General features: G+C 42.7%; 1 protein-coding gene across 2 annotated transcripts in view; it reads left to right on the top strand.

Moving 5' to 3' along the window:
- The window catches only part of LOC147894839 (alpha/beta-Hydrolases superfamily protein), a 170523-nt gene extending 155133 nt beyond the window's left edge, over positions 1-15390 (top strand). For both annotated transcript variants that reach the window (XM_087384502.1, XM_087384501.1), the window contains exons 14-18: positions 12432-12554; positions 14447-14516; positions 14633-14727; positions 14822-14926; positions 15003-15390. In XM_087384502.1, the coding sequence (XP_087240628.1) occupies positions 12432-12554; positions 14447-14516; positions 14633-14727; positions 14822-14926; positions 15003-15119 (510 nt within the window). In that variant the 3' untranslated portion in view covers positions 15120-15390. The remainder of the gene's footprint in view (positions 1-12431; positions 12555-14446; positions 14517-14632; positions 14728-14821; positions 14927-15002) is intronic.
- Positions 15391-16838: the final 1448 nt, after the last annotated feature.

Here is a 16838-nt window from a genome sequence, read left to right as displayed (position 1 = left end):
CATTAGTAACCTTTTTTCCTTCAAAAAAGAGACTTCCATAAAGTATGAAAGAACCTCCAAGAGCAAAACTCAATGGAGGGATACATCATGCAAAGAATGAGAAAACAAAACCAAATGGCAAAATCAAGCTCTTATAATTGAGCGAGGAAATAACCAAGGTTGAGGCTGATAGTGCCACCTCAACTCTGTGGGGCTTTCGAGATGAATAGGCAGCCATTCCACTCCTTCAAGAAAGCACTCTTCCTGGTAGAGGCTGCTCATGAAGATCCCTACATAGTCGCCCAAATGGATACCAGAGTAGTATTGTGTCCTCCTAGCCAATGTGTGTGCAAGGTGACTTGAGGATCCAAAGTCTCTATACATTTGGCTCTCCAAATATGCCACGTTGATATGCTCGCCAGAATCTCCCACAAAGTATCCACAAATGCATGCGCACATCTGTACAGACTCCAGAGAAGCACGAACCTCGTCCAACGAACATGACTCAACCAAATGCCATCGAATTGAAAGAGCCCAAGATGAGTCATGTCTCTCGTAGAACATCTGAGGCCCCGAAAGAGAAAGCCATGCTACTGAGACCTAGGTCATGAAGAAAGGAGAACGCATAAAGGTTCTCAATAGCTTAGCAATCCCCTTCCAATAATCCTTGCCTGTCTGTAGTCCCTTAAGCATCGCTGAATAGACTCATCATCAGAAAGGCAATGAGACCAAGTGAAATTTGCCCCGAACGTACACCTCCACTAGTTCTTGGCAAACCCTACATGAATAGAAAGCCAAAAGAAAAGAGTGGTTGTTTTATTCCTGAGGGATTTTGAGATTCTCTTCCAAAAGGATTTCTGCAGATCAATAGAAATCTGAAAATTCTCCTAGTGAGGAGCTCTGGTGGGCTTCCAATCTGGAATCTCCTAGCATAACTAATCGTGTATCGAAAGTCTTTTCTCTCGGTGCCCTACATCAATCCATTCCCACGCCCCTGGTCCCACTGCGAACACTTTATGGGACCACCTCCATAGAGCCAAAGATTCCATGAGCCTAAGGGAATGTGACCTGGGTTAGGGTCTAGTGCCATCCTGACTTGAAAAGACACTGTTCCACATCACCTACATTCTGACAAGCAGAAATCCAATATGCATAAGAATATCATTCGCTGATCTAGAATGCCCCCAGAGTGAACATCAAAGACAAGGCATTCCCATCTGACCTGAGTAGTCCCACAACTTGAAGTGGGATCCTTGATCTCATAATTCTCCTAGCCACGTGTCCTTACAGTGAAATCACCTAGCATCTCAAAATCCTGCTCGTCGCTTCAGCCACAAATAAGTACAAGAAAGGTGCAAGAGGGCATCCTTGTCGAACTGATCCAGAAATATGAAATCCTTTTCCCCTTTCTTCTTTGATGAGTACCCTGGTTGTGGGCTGATTTGTATAAGGAAGAAACCCCTGTAATCCATGCATCTGAGAATCCAAAGTCTGCAAGGGTACCTTCCAAAAATCCCCAATCTACTCTGTCATATGCCTTTTCAAAATCCAAGAGTAGAATGGCAAGGTGCTAGCCACTTTGCATAACCCAATTTGAAGCTTGCCATAAGGAAAAGATATTTATGCTTTCAAACTTTTCCATACATGCTTAAATTCTGAAGTGAACATGCGTTAAAATTGGCATTTTACCATAATCTTACTCCAATTAATACATTTGTGCATGGACATAGTGTCAAAGGTTTAAAAATTTGAGCACATCTCCTTTTTAGTGCTCAACATTTTGACATACCCATGAAAAGATAGAGCATGAAATGGGAGGAGTGATGGTGGTGACTTGGAGGGAAAATGGGGAGCAAGAAAAAGGGAATATGTGGAAGAGATTTAAAAAAGAGAAGGGGGTGCAAAACATGAACGGGCAAGAATTTAGTAGTGAGGCAAGAGGGGGGGAGGGATGGGCGATGGGGGGTGGTAAAGGAATGAAATATTTTTGGCTACTATATCACCCTTCTTCCTCCTCCCCCTTTTGGTCATCCACCATCCCACCACCACTCCTCCCCCTCAAGGTAATCTCTTCCCCCTCCCTCGTCCTCTTTTGCCCTCCACCACTCCTCTCACTCAAGGCAATCTCTTCCGGTGGAGGGTTTAAGGTGAGCGAGCATTGCTAGTGGGGAGACCGGTGACTCCTCAAAGGCTACATATAGGCCTCATCATACCCCTTCCTCCTCCCCTTCCTTCTCCCTTCTTCTCTTCTTCCTATCCTTCCCCCTCTTTTTTCTATCCTTCCCCCCTCACTCCCTGCCCCTTTTCCTTCTTCTTTCCCCTCTCCTCCTCCCCTTCCTTTACTTCTCCTTCTCACTTCTTGGAAGGGATCGTCCAAGATAATCCAATGCTTGGAGGGCATGAAATACATTTGCAGCTCTTGCCAAGGAGTTTATCAATCTCAACAAACTGTTTCTTTTTCAAACCTAAAAGATGTAGATATGAGATTTTAGCTTCACCCCATTTACTAGGCAAAGCATTTCGTAAGATATGTGTTTCTCATTTGCAGGGTGGAGTGTCTTCTCCTTTACATGCTTCAGCAGCCCTGTCTGGTGCTAGTGATTTTATCAGACTATTGCTAACACTAGGAGAGGGGTCTTCAGCAGTCTTGTCTGGTGCTAGTGATTTTATCAGACTATTGCTAACACTAGGAGAGGGGTCTTCCTCGACAGTCAGCAGCTCTCCAGAGGAAAGAGCAAAAAAGGCCTTTAGATGCTTGGATTCAGCAGCAGGGTCTTGCAGCAAGGTCTCATATGTAGATATTGCTAGACCAAAGAGCAGACTATGTCTTTCATGCATGGGAGTCCTAGATCCAGATGAGAGAAAGAGTCAATAAACACTTCTTCTCAACTCTCAAGCCAAGACATGGTAGAAAGAGTGTATCTCAGCTTATTGACTCTGATGGGATTTTGCACAGAGATCCTGATGGGATTTTGCACAGAGATCCTGATGCCATCATGCAAATTGCTACAGATTTTTTTGCCTTCCTTCTTTCAATAGATCTTGATTCACTTCCGAGAGATGATGCCAGACATATAGTTTGGCAGAGTATTAAGTATTGGTGAAATGCCATATAGAAGATTTACTTGATGCCCCTTTCGCCAATAAAGAATTCAGGACTACACTTCTTACCCTCCACAAGGGTAGATACCCGGACTCAGATTGGCTAACACCGTCCTTTTTTATTGCTTTCTACGACATAATTGGGGACCATGTTACCTTAGTCGTTTGGGACTCTAGTACAATGTTTCTATTCACTTATAGAGGGTCTGATTCATCTTATTCCAAAAGGAGGATGCGAAAATTTTATCTCCCAATGGATACCCATCACTTTATTTGGAACAATTTACAAGACTTTGTCCAAAGCAATTACTTTGACGTTTGCAGCCCACTCTTCTTGACCTTATTCATGATACGTAGACTGGCTTCGTGCATGGCAAACATCCTCTATAAGGGCCTCCTCTACATACAATGCATCAAAAATCTTGATACTAGTAGAGTGGTGCCTCTGATGAGGCTCAGAGATCACAAGAACCATTGGGAAATGATCCAAAGTGGACCCCTAATGCAATGCATAGTGAAACTCCTCTGTCAAGTGCCCAATCATCAACATAGAATCTGTCTATACGGTACGTACATGGATGGGCATGTGCACCCTCCTATTCCACCAGGACAACTAAAGCAAGTGTGGCAAAGTGTGAAAGGCATCATCTTTCCAAGCATCTCTGCCAGTGTACTGAAAGACAATGGGATGCCATGTCTCCAGAGAATGAATGTCACATTCTCTTCCCCCCTTTTGATCTAAACATAACTCCACCATGCTGAAGTCACCTCGAGTAATCCATGACTCTTTAGTGGAGACAAGAGAAAAGTTAATTCCAGAAAAGGACACAGTCTCCTTTGTTGTTAGGGGCATAAAGGTTGAGAAGACCAACCTTGTGCCCACTAATCAATAAAATGATCCATTGTGCTCTTGAGGGCATAATGACACTGTGTCTAACCAAAAGGGGAAGAAAGGAATCTGAAACTGAAATGCATGTTCCCCCCGTTGTGCCCAAAGCAAGGGACCAAAAAGTTTGACCTGACTTTGGGCAAAAAGTTTGACCTGACAGTAATTTACCTGACTTTGTGCAATCTCTAGCATCCAATTTGGAACCACCAGTAAACGCTCCATGAAATTGATTGCGGATTAGCTATCTGCGAATTGCAATGAAACACACCAGAGGGAGAAAATTCCTACTCACCATAGTCCACCAAGGCTAAGAAAGAGCTTTTGTGAAAGATGCCTAGCACCGGAGTGCATAAAATCCCTACACTCAGAGAAGTTGATGAGGCAAGAGCCACCTGCTTCCCTCAATCAATGAAAGGAGTCTAGAGAAAGAAAGAAAGAAAGAAAGTTTATTAAAGTCTTCGGAAGACCGATGGGTCTATGAGACTGTGAGAAACCTGATACAATGAGTTGTGGCAATGGAGCTACTAAACGAGCATCCATACCAATGCAGAATGCAAAAAATGCAAAATGACAGTACTAAATCCTAAGTACAACATAGTCATATCTCGACTATATATATATCAATCTCAGCATCACCGTCGACATCATCATAACCATCATCATCATCATCAACAACAGTAGGACATCAGGATGGATGGGGCTGTGGAAGTGGAGGCATGAGGTCAGCAATAGAGTGTTGTCGCCCCCCCAAGGGTGCAGTCCTGGTATGTCTCCTAGTTGTAGCTCTGCGTGGCACATGTGATAGGTTAGGGGTTGGCTGATTTGGAATATCATAGAGCGTACGTGCATAATCAGTCCACACGTGAGTGTCAGTGAGTGGTGGGGGGGATCGTCCCTCTAGAAATCTCCACCATAAGTCCTTAGAGTTGTTACTGAACAGAATGTTTAGTAGCTCCTCCTCGTTCCGACGCACGAAGTCCAGTTTCTTCCTGCGTACCAGACGACAGTACTCGCGTAGCGTCTCTGGTTCGCCCGGAAGGTTGTTTTTTGTTTCGAATCTGAGCCGACGTCGTAAAGCCTTACACTCATCATCGTACCAACTATTATAGGGTACGGTCCCAGGTGGTGGTGGGCGGATGGAGCGGGTGGTATGGGGGAAGGCGTGAAGAGCAGCCTCGTGTAGTGAGCGAGTGACTAGGGCAGCATGATCCTCTAATAGGGGTATAAAGTCAATGTATGCGAGAAGTATGTACAAACGGCCAAAGTAAGTAGGTGAGTGATCACGATCAAAGCGTGTATCATGGTAGGTGGAGTAAGAACTCAACAGGGTAGAAAGTGTTGTGCGGCGGGGGGTAGAAATGCTAAAGAAAAGATAGGTGTGATCAGCCCCTGGGAGGAGAGGTGGTTCGGTAAAGTCAGTGATTGGAGATGTGAAGGCAGGGGATCCCATGATGTAGTCCACAACACTGCAGCCTCCCCCATGCGGAAAGCAAGTGAAGCCATCTGATGTGGGCCATGTGTCAAGACCATTATAGATAATAAGATCATGCATCCTGCCGAGGTCTAAAAGTGCCTACCCATAAGATGTGAGCAGTCCTCGTCTGTCAGCTGAAACTTATAGCATACCTGCCTCCTCAAGGTCAATGTATGGCAGTAGAGTGGAATCATCCTTGAAGTCGAGAAGTGGTGCCTGACGAGCCCCTGTCCTCACATTGAAGTCCCCAACTAAGAGGACTTCCCCACGGCTACAGAAGTCAACAATGGACTGGTAAAGAGCAGCGAATGGGGATGTCTCATCCTCCCCTCGAGTATCTCTGGCAAAGTAAGAGGTCTCGGGGGGGGGGAAGTAGCAAAATGCAATAAACAAATCCCGGCTATCCATGTGTCGAATCCGGATCCAGAGAAACTTGGAGTATGGATCTCTTTACTCCACTGAGATGGCCCCCAAAATTGTGGATCTGTAAAGGACCGCAACTCCTCCTGACCCTCGAACCCCTCCTGTAGCCCTCGTCTCATCTCTGTAGGCAGACTCCCATGTATACCCGCTGACTACTGGTAGTGGGCGCTCTAGACTCTGATGTGTCTATGTGTAAAAGACTATGTCGTGACCTGTATAGGATTCCGAGAAGTTCCTTGGTTCTGACCATAAGGTGCCATTACAGTTCCAGATGGTACAAGATAGGGTCTCGGATGTTTGGGTCTCATAGACCCGGGCGGAGGGGCGGAGAAGGGAGCTGCGGGCTGAGGAGGGAGCTGCAGCGGCGGGCGGAATTGCAGCAGCAGGCGGGGCTGCAGCAGCTGCAGCGCAGCGTGGGAGGAGGGAGGAGCACGGGAGGGAGAGGGAGCAGCGCAGGAGGGAGGAGCAGCGCGGGTGGAGGGGCATGGGGCAGCAGCGGGAGCTGCAGGCTGAGGCGTCGGCGGGGAGCAGGAGCGGAGGGCAGGAGAGTAGCGTCGGAGGGGGAGCTGCGAGGGCAGAGAAGGGCGGTGCCCTCCTCTCCTAGGTCGAATCCAAGAGAGAAGAGCGTGAGAAAAAACTTTTGGGAACCAAGCACTAATGAATTAGCCTTGAGCATTATGCTCGCAGCTTTGGGAATATCAAAAGCCACCTGAAAGAAACCTTGTCTCCCAAAAGTTGAATATCAGTAAGGTGCTAGGTGAGGTCCAAAGGTAAGGCTGCAAGCATCCAATCCCTAGCCTGTGATTTGGAAGGGTGGAACCCATGTATGCGTGCAAAGAGGGTGGTGGAGGGGAGAGCGTGGAGGAGTGTACTAGGATAGCTGGAGCTGCCTTGGTGAGGAAACTGGGAAAGCCAAGATCTTTGTAGAGTTAGAGCCTCAAAAATGAGGCTGGGAATGAGAACGTGCAGAAGGAGCCACCAGTCGGGTTACAGTTAGCAAAGTGTACGGTACTAGACGGTACAGTACAGCCCAGTGTACCACTCTTTCCTGGCCTTAATAATCTGCAGAAGAGGCGCAAGACTGGCAGCAGTAAAAGCTAATCAGATGAGCTGAATGCAGAAAACATAGGCCTGTTTTACGGATGTATGGCCCAGTTGTGTACGGCTTGTTGGAACCAGAAAATGTCGCAAAAACTGTGTTCCTCCAAGGCATGTAGAGGCTGCAGCAAATACCAGCTAGAGGTTGGGTGCTGAGCTGAGGGGGAAGCAGGAGGTAGATGGCTGAAGGGAGGTCAAGCTGGGAGGAAGAGCTAGTCACAACGGGGAGCTGCAGGAGCAACTAGTCATGACTTCCATTAGTAACTTTTGGACAGCCTTGTTTGAAAACCTTGGAACCAAAACGAAATACTACAACCTTCCATCCTCGAGCAGATGGTCAACTTGAAAGTTGAAATACCCAATCAAACCATAATTACCTTACTTCAAGCTTGCGTTCATGAGCAACGTACAAGATGTCCATAACTCTTACCCATACTAGAGTTTGTTTATAACAATATTGACAAAAGAAGTATCAAATCAGTGAAGGTGAGTGCACGATTGTTAAGCTAGCACTGAAGTTTATGGTCCATTTCAGATTTCAGCAACCCAAGAGACTCCGCGGGTCTTTAGAAACCCAATATATTTGCTTATGCTTCGGCACTGATGACATAAGTGTTGTTTTGCTTGCTAAGTATGTCTTCCTTTTGTTTTTCAAAAAATTATGTTTCCTCTTTTTTCTTCTCTTTTCGTTTTCTCTTTTATTTTCAGTGTAGATTTTTGTACTTTAGAACAAGAAAAAATATAAATTTGTATGATTGGATATATTCTAGTCTTACAAAGGCATATATAAGCTTTGTATCTAGAAGAAGGGTCTCGAGCCTATGAATTGAGAGTACTAGGCCACTAGTGCATGAAGAATGTCTTTCATGTGAGAGATACCGCGGTGATGCTTCTGCATTTTTGGGCAATGCTGAGGAACCTGACTTGTAGATAGGATTGAAGCTCTTACTCCAAAACAAATGAAGTACCATCAAGAGAAGAATACATGTGGAAAGAAGAGATATATGTTTCTGAAAAGTTAAAAAACCAGCCAGCCATGATGCACAATGGATGGAAGAAGAGTTCTTTATAGATTTTCCACCAGATTATAAAGAAATGATGCAAATTAAAAAGCAAAAAGAGAAAGTGTATGCAAGAGAAAGAGGTAAGAGGCATTCTAGAAGAGGACTTTTCCTCATCCAAGCAAGAGGAGTGTCATGACAAGGAAAACTGATTATTTTGTTAATTAATAGACATTAAAATATTATTACATTATTTGTTAATTGATAGACATTAGAAACTTATTACATTATGTGCCAAATTGGTGGTGACACATATTTTTGTATTTATGTTGGAGCCTTCGGATCTTGATTGGATCAAGTGGTACTGATGGTATTACTAAACTATGTAATAGTACATGAGCCATAGGCTAAGGTAGGTCTAAGTGGAAATTCGGACCTTGAGGGTTCTCAAGGGACATTAATAAAGGGGTATCCCTTCATGATCACGAAAAGCATCATTCTATCACTTTACATGCATGTGTAACTTCTATCCTAGATGCTCTTATTTTCTTAGTTTCAAGGGGATCCACTCAGTTGTTGCAGATGTCATTTGGGATGATGGATTTTCCCTTCCTTTTCCTTTGGCTGCTGCAAAGTTCTTGGTATGCATTACAGATCTATTTGGCAGACTATTACTGGCATGCTTCAGCCTTTTCAGCCCATTCCACCTTTGGAACTTCAAGACCATCTTCAGGACTGGACTCTTTCTTCTCCAGGGTCATCTTTACGCCCTTTACGGTTGTCACATATTAGTGTCTCTTCACTATACAAAGTGCTTTTGAAATTTGCCCCCACCATGGGTTTCTCACAAGCTGAATCAGATTTGGCGAATGAATAGCGCAAAAGTGGTGGCGGAAGAGATCGAGACAAATTTAGATTTCTAAAATTCCACTCAGACAGCAGATCTCATCTTCTTGTGGCAAGTTTTGTTGGGATTTTCTCCATCTGGGCAACTTTTGGCACACAGGAATATTGCTCCGGCTGTTTGTCGCAGATGTTCAGCTCCACGGGAGTCTGTGTCCCATCTTCTTTGGCATTGCTCCCATACTCGTGATTTTTTCAGTTTCCTTGGGCAGCGCTTACGAACTTGATTTCCAAATCATACCTTTGGAAAGTTTTTCTGGATTTTTGGGATACACCCACCTAAACAGGGTTTTGATTTATCTTTTGTTGGGGTTCGTTATTGGACTCTATGGAAGGATAGAAATCATAGAGTCTTTAGTGATCCTACTTTTTCACTTTTTTCTTTCTTTAGGTACTCTCTGCAGCAATCCTTCTATGATTGTTTGCAGACCAAGTACATAGATCATGATGTGTATCTATCCTATTTTGAGATTTCTCTTGATGTATTTTCCATCATCCCATTCTGGGATGGTGATTCTGTAATATAAAGCAACTCAAATTTTCACCCCCCAAAAAAAAAAAGTAACTTCTTTCCATCACCTTGCATATAAGTCAAACAAGAAACAAATGCAAGGACACTCTTCCCCCATTGCCACAAAGAGGATTATCCACAAGAATTGCACTCTCAAACCTTAGAGGAGTATTCACCATTGCCAAATTAGAGGGCAAGCTCTCTATAGCTATAGTTAATCTTTGTGGTAGAACTTTGAGTCCTTTAGTCATTCTCTTGTGAGCTACAACAAGCCTGGTCCTGAGCAAAGGTCGGAACTTTTAGGAAGTCTTTTGATCAATGTCATATGTCATTTTGAGTCCATTTCTCTGTCAGGCTCTCGTATTTTATGCAGTACTTTTGTAAGAGAACGGAGTGTTGATATTTGGACTGTCAGGGAGCTATATGTCTCATTTAGACAAGTGGTATCAGAGCCAGGTTACGAGGCGTTTGTGGTCTCTCTCTGTTAGTCACAATGGATGAGTGGTCTCCAAGTCAGTTCTACCCGAAACTTCTGTTGTGAAGTTCGATGGTAAGAACTTCCCTTCCGCAACTCTCTGTCTGACTTATCTTTATGGAGGAGGACTCTTGGGGGTCATCTCAGAATTAGAGAACACACCAAGGGCTCGAAAAAAGGATGCTTGGAATTTGAAGAATGAGAAAGCCCTGGGTCTTCTAGGAAGGGCTCTAGGAGTCAAATTGTTCCACCATGTGGACATTTCTAACACAGTCCTAGAGCTTTGTTTGGCTCAAGGGTCAGGAATTCAAAAATCACACTAAAATAGGAACTTTTTGGGCTCTATTTGGGAGGTTGAGATTCCCTAGGGACACATCTCAACAGGATGCAAACCATTGTGAAGCAACTCCAAGCTCTCAGAGTACAGGTTGAAGATGGCGATGCCAAGGCAATTTTGCTGATCAGTCTTCCACCCAGATATTCTGAAATCGTGAGAATTTTAAGATTGAATTTTCGTGATGTAGTATCTATGCTTCTGAGTGAAGAAAGACGGGCAGAAATGAGCATGCCAGGAAGAGGTGGACCAGATTACATTGTGAAAGAAAAGAGGAAAGATAAAGATGGCAAGAGTTTACCAATCTGCGACACTGTGGACATGATAGGCACATTGTTACAAGAAAGCTTTTGATATGAAGAATAAGGCCTAAAGGCTTGCAAAATTGAAGATGGACAGGCAGGAAATTTTGTAGAAACATCTGATACACCATGATCAATTTGCAGGATTTTGAGTTCATGATAGTTTCGGGTTCCTATGTGGAAGCATCCTCGGTCTTTATCTCAGTTTCCCTTTTTTTTTCCCTTCAATCGTGTGTGGACGATTATTTTGCAGTAAATTTGTTGGAGTGGCTTTCTGTCCTTTATGGATAGCAGTGTTTTTCTTTTGGCAGTTTATCCCTTACTCAGTTTATGGGGGAAATGTTGGTATTTTAGCTGGTCTAAACTTCGTTGGGGTGGTGGATACTCCTCTAAGGTTTGAGAGTGCTGAATAATCTAAAGCTATGTGTTGTGGAAGCATGCAAAGCTCTACGTTCCGGTGTTCATGTGGAGCTGCATGACCTTTGGAGAGTTCCCTGGTAATTCGTGGCTAGTAACAAGCACACTCTTGGATTGAAGCTCATGTGAAGGCGTGGAGTCGCCGATTCGGTGTGATGCATCTTCTCCTTATAAACGAGCAGGTCACTACGTGAGTCTGCTGCTCTTAGTGGCATGGTTATCGAGTCTTTAGCAACTGTTGCTCTTTTTCTAGTCCTGTGTGGAGATATATTTCTAGAGGTGCTTCTGTGGCAGGCTGCAGCAAGCTCTTTGTAAGCCTGTGTGGGTAATCATCTTATTTTCCTGTGTGGCAAGCTTTCTATAGCTGTAGTTAATCTTTGTGGCAGAATTTTGAGTCCTTTAGTCATTATCTTGTGAGCTGCAACAAGCCTGGTCGGGCTGAGCAGAGGTCAGGTCTTTTGATCAATATCCTATGTCGTTTTGGGTCTATTTCTCTGTCAGGATCTCATATTTTATGCAGTAATTTTGTAAGTTTGAAAGCAGTGTTGATATTCAGACTGCAAGGGAGTCATACGTCTCATTTGTAGCAAGTTGGAGCTCATCTTCCTTTTTCCAGAGATTGATGGCCAAAGCGAAGTGGCAAACGAAGTGTTGTTGATATTATTAAGCAGCGATATGAAAGGTCGTTCACAGATTCAGTTTGCTCTTAATCTTATGTTAAGCTTACTAAAGGTATTTTGGCCCATTGCACGTAGTGGATAAAATCAATAATGTTTATTATTTCTGGTTGTGCTTACGTCTGTATTGGAAGATCCATAATGCTTTTCAAGCATCGTGAAGGACCGGTTCTCCATTTTCTATGGACATCGGAAATGGGCTGCAGCATTTTCTCTTGAGAGATTGATCACTTGTCATTGAAGGACTAATTTCAGCTTATACTTTGCGGAGTTGTGGATAGTGCCAGGATTTTGGAGACACTTGTGATTTGGATCTTTCATGGGTCATTTTATATAACACACAAGCTTATCATATTGTAATCTCTTGAATGTGAAGAGATTCCACTTGGGTTGTCCTGGATAGTACTTCTAGAGCTCTGTTCCAATCTCTACATGTTATTCTATGACAACCATGTATAACTGAAATAAATAAATATGCCAAGGTTCAATATCTTGGTATGGGTTTCTCCTCATTTAAACGCCATGCTGGGTCAAATTCTTTATTTTAGTTCTTGTAGACCCCATCTCCTGAAAGTATATGTGCACTTTAAAGTTTCTGTTGTTCTAAATGTCAGTATCAGTTTGTGGGGCTTTTAAAATTTCAAAAATTTAATGAAAGAGGTATGGGAAATCACTCTTTCACAAGCATGCTTTTGACACTCTTTTAAGTGAATGAATTAGGTTTTAATTGGATCTATTATGTTGATACTAAGGCTGGATTGAAAATTATGGTTTGGAAGTTCATCCATTATATCAGTTTGGGCAGATAAAGACCACGATGTGCTAATGTGGTGCTCAATTCTCTAGGTGGATTCCGGGAAGGTGGACAGTGAACAGATTTGTATCGATGGAGGCTCAGCAGGAGGGTATACTACATTGGCAGCACTTGTGTTTAAGAATACATTTAAGGCTGGTGCTTCCTTATACGGGGTAACGTTTGCAAAGAACACTTTTACTTGTTTGTTGATTTTTTTATGTCCAAGGGTTATAGGTCCCTTGGATCTCTCAGAACTCTCTCTCTCTCTCTCTCTCCACACCCATCCACACACGCACACCCTCGTTGTGCCCCCCAAAGTGTGACCAATTTTGTTTTCTTTTGGGTGCCCCAATCAGCAAGCTATATTAGACAGATCCATCCTCAGTTCTTAGATCCAATTTCACGAGGATCTGACATAGACATTACGAGCACAAAAATTGTTCATTCATGGAACTTGAATGGTGCACATTTCTGTGAGTGCCCTGGCAAAGACTCTATTGAATGTTGGTACATCACGAAGACGTAGAAGCTCCAGCAACCCAAGCGACTATCCATTTGTGGTGGTTGACTACTTGGTAGACACTTCCCACCCAAGTCTTGTTTCACCATTCATTGTTTATTCTTCCATCGTCCCAAGTTATTTCCAAACCTATACACGGCCTTAACCAATACTCTGAATTCCTATCTTATGCATTCCAGCAAGTATACGCTACTGCAATCACCAGCCTGCTTAGCAGCCATGGATGAGACATCCATCCTGGACTAGAAATTTTGAAGAATTGGGCATCATCAATCAATGTGTTCAATTCCCAACAGTGCTTCTCCTTTTTTAAATTGCCCTGAGTCCAAGGACTATTAGACCTGAGGTTTTCCCAAATTGAGAGCTACTGCACTGATGTCACCTCTTATCATTGAAGGAATCTTCATCCTTGGAACACCAGGTGCTTCATCCACCATGCCAATTACTTTGACCCAGCCTTGCCTGTAGCTTTGGTGACAAGGGCAAGTGCCTCCAAGGCAAGAGCCATGACTAAGAAGCAGGAGAAGACCCAGCCACCTCCCTTGTGATGACAATATTCAAAAGAGCACATCCCAAGTAGCAGACAAGTCTTATGGCCAAGCAGAGGAGCACCTTTGCAACCTACCTCCACTTCAGACAGCTCATATGAGAAGAAAATATTCTGAGAAGGAGATGTTGCCGTTGCTAGATCCTCATCATCCCAACCCCCCAAATGTGAGTAGAAGTAATTCTTGGGAGATGCAGTTCAAGATGACCTTATGATGGCTTAGTGCTCCCAACCCTGGATCCAGTTATGACATTGTCAGATTGGCTAAGAATTGGTCTGCAAGGAAGCCTTCATATGGAATCATCCCTTGTGACTTCCCAATCTTCATCTTTTGTCACTTCACCTTTTTTCTTTTCCACCATCGCCGAAGTGTTGAAGTATCCCTCATTTATCCTAGCATAGAGGATAACAACACCTGCAAATTGGCAATGTACTTATATGGTATGAAGCCACTATGGATGGAGGCTTCAGAGTCAATATGCTTTGTAAGGCTACGAGACTCCAAGGTGGACTTCCCATGACTCACTTCTTTCTTAGATTGACAAACCAATGCATACGTAACCCCTGTTTCTCAAGGTCTCCTGATATCAATACAGCACAAAAGCATTTGTTCTTACAGTTTGCATTGTGGTCAACCTCAGCCATGGCCAGGGTCATTAGGATATGTATGCCTTATTAATGGGTAAAAGCTAGAGGCTGTCATAGTCTTGATGGAAAGGCAAGGGAGCAGTGTGGTTGACCACCTTATGTGTTCTGGCAAAAGCATCCTTGACTTCAGGTAGGGAAAAGAGTATGCACCAGTATACATTGTATGAGTCTATTGCAATTTTAAAAATGTAGATGTGCTACGGCTAATTGGTTCCATAGTTGTACGGCTGATTGATTCCATAGTTGTATGCTCTAAAACAGTACTTCATTGTGTGGGGAATTCGATATATTACCTGTGCAGCATCAGAGAGCCTTCAGTGAGTTTACACTCCAATATTATTGTCATGCAGATTGGTAATTTGTTCCTCCTGGTGGGTGATACTCATAAATTTGAATCACATTACATTGAATCCCTGGTTGGTAAGCAGCTGAAAATGCAGGTCTTGTTTTAAATGAACATTTTTTACCTTCATACTGTTTTAAGAAATTTACAGCTGATGGAGTTATAAAACAGTGTGTATCAACAATGTACTCAGGTACTGATAATAAGGTGATCTTCGATCGATCACCAATAAATTTTCTGGAGAAGCTGTCTTGTCCTATTATATTATTCCAGGGCCTGGAAGACAAGGTAAACTTTGCAATGTGATTTTTCATAATGAAAACAAGTTTATGCATGATTATGTATCCACATGCTTGACTCAATTGAATTACTCAATTTGCAGGTAGTCCCAGCAAAGGAAGCTCGCCTTATCTATGATGCAGTAAAGAAGAAAAATATTCCTGTTGCACTTATAGAATATGAAGGGGAGCAGCATGGTTTTCGAAAGGTGTGTAAAAGCTTGAGACCTTCACTCATTTCCACAATTTCCTTTCAATGGTACATTCTTACGTTTTGTTGTGCAGGCTGAGAATATAAAGTATACACTGGAGCAAGAGATGGTTTTCTTTGCTCGTGTACTCGGGGGTTTTACAGTGGCTGACAATATTCAACCTGTGCATATTGACAACCTCGACAGCTAGCATGGCTGGCTCTGTAATAAATTTGTCACCTCCTGATATTTTTGTGTATTATGTCTGCTTATTTATGTGGAGCTAGAGGAGGCATCACTGTAATAAATATAGAGAAGCATACTTCAATGGCTGAAACGGGAGCTTGCTTAACACAGGAGTTCATTGGATACTTATGTACAGAAGAAATATCTGAGCACAGCTTAGCAATTCAGATCTCACTATTGAGCTTGTTTCTTCTTTTTTTGGCAAAATAAAAATCACGCTCATCGAGTAGATGTGTTCTTTGGTTGCAAGTTATTCAGTTTAAGATGAGGACCAACTAAAACCGATACATTGAGAGGCCCACAATATAGGCTCACTGAAATCACACACCACAAAAAACACCCAGATGGTTGACACCAAAAGTTCAGTTATTGCTCTATGTGGGTGAAAAAGAAACAATGAGTTTTAATTCCAAAACACCTTCTTGCATGAATACAATATTATTCGACAATTTGAGAACCCATTCACAATGGCTTTGAGCATCAACACACCTGGTCTGCTACCTACTCCAAAGAAGCCACTCCACCCGGGACCTACGGAATTTGATTACCTGGTCAAGTTCATCTGCAAGACGCAATGCACCAAATATTCCAATTTATTGGTGTTGGGAGAGAGATTCCTTAATGACATGATAGACACCTTGATGGCTCTATAAGCCGTGCCTACTTTAGCTACCATTATTCCTCAAGCTCCTAGGCAGAAGCGCATATACATTTCCAAGACATTTCTTTCTTAGCCAGTGTTTTGGATACATCGCCTACATGTTTAAGGTGCACTAAATAGCCCAAACAATTAAGATCATTTGAAATCTCTGAAGGACAAGAGGTGTTAGGAAGGAGGTCTGCCATGACAAATTATCTCATATTAGTTTTCCTTTACGTTGTTACTACTGGAACTACCATCACTGTCATGCAACAAGGTAAGTACAACACAATGAAACCGTTATTAACCTATTGCATTTTCAATACATATAGGTTGGCTCAACTCAGTCATTGTAGCTTGAGGCCTCAATTTTCTTAGATGGTGATCTGGTTAGACACAAGTCCAAATTCATAGGAACCACAGACAAGAAGCGCTTGTGCAGCGCAAGATGACTATACTACCGCTTCCAAGGATCAAAATTCTGCAAATATATGTCAACCTCTATTCCTAACTCCATAATTTGGATTTACATTCTTTGTATTTTGTGTTGACTTAGCATGTGATTGTGGTGATTTTGTTGTATGAGACATCTTAAAGTACATTATGTATGATTCTATTTTATTTTTTAGGATAATGAAAGGATTTCCTTGCCTTAAGTTGTGTGTATTCGGTATCATCCAAAAATCCTACAGTGGGTAGTGTGTGCTGATTTGCACAAGTAAGACTATCAAATGGGAATTTTAATATGTTCAAAAAATTTTAAATTTATGCTATGATAAATATATAGAATTTATTCCATTAGAGTTCTTCAAATGATATACGAGGGTTTTTGGAATGGTATCCCAATTTAAGGATCCTTGCTTTTCCTCTTCTAATTAAATCCCTCAACTTACCCAGACTTTGGGGTGAACGATTGTGTCCAAAAGTCTTGGAATTTGGCGACCTTATGTCCCCCATCGCTACCTACCAAGCCAAGATAATTCTTGTCTAGAAGAAATTATAGCTGAAAAAAAAGTAATTTGCAAGAAGAAAATAAGGATGACT

The sequence above is a fragment of the Dipteris shenzhenensis genome, chromosome 14 (assembly GCF_047967505.1).
Source record: "Dipteris shenzhenensis isolate YYH24624 ecotype China chromosome 14, Dip_SZ_1.0, whole genome shotgun sequence".
Lineage (NCBI taxonomy): Eukaryota > Viridiplantae > Streptophyta > Polypodiopsida > Gleicheniales > Dipteridaceae > Dipteris > Dipteris shenzhenensis.
This window is presented reverse-complemented; position numbering and strand designations above follow the sequence as displayed.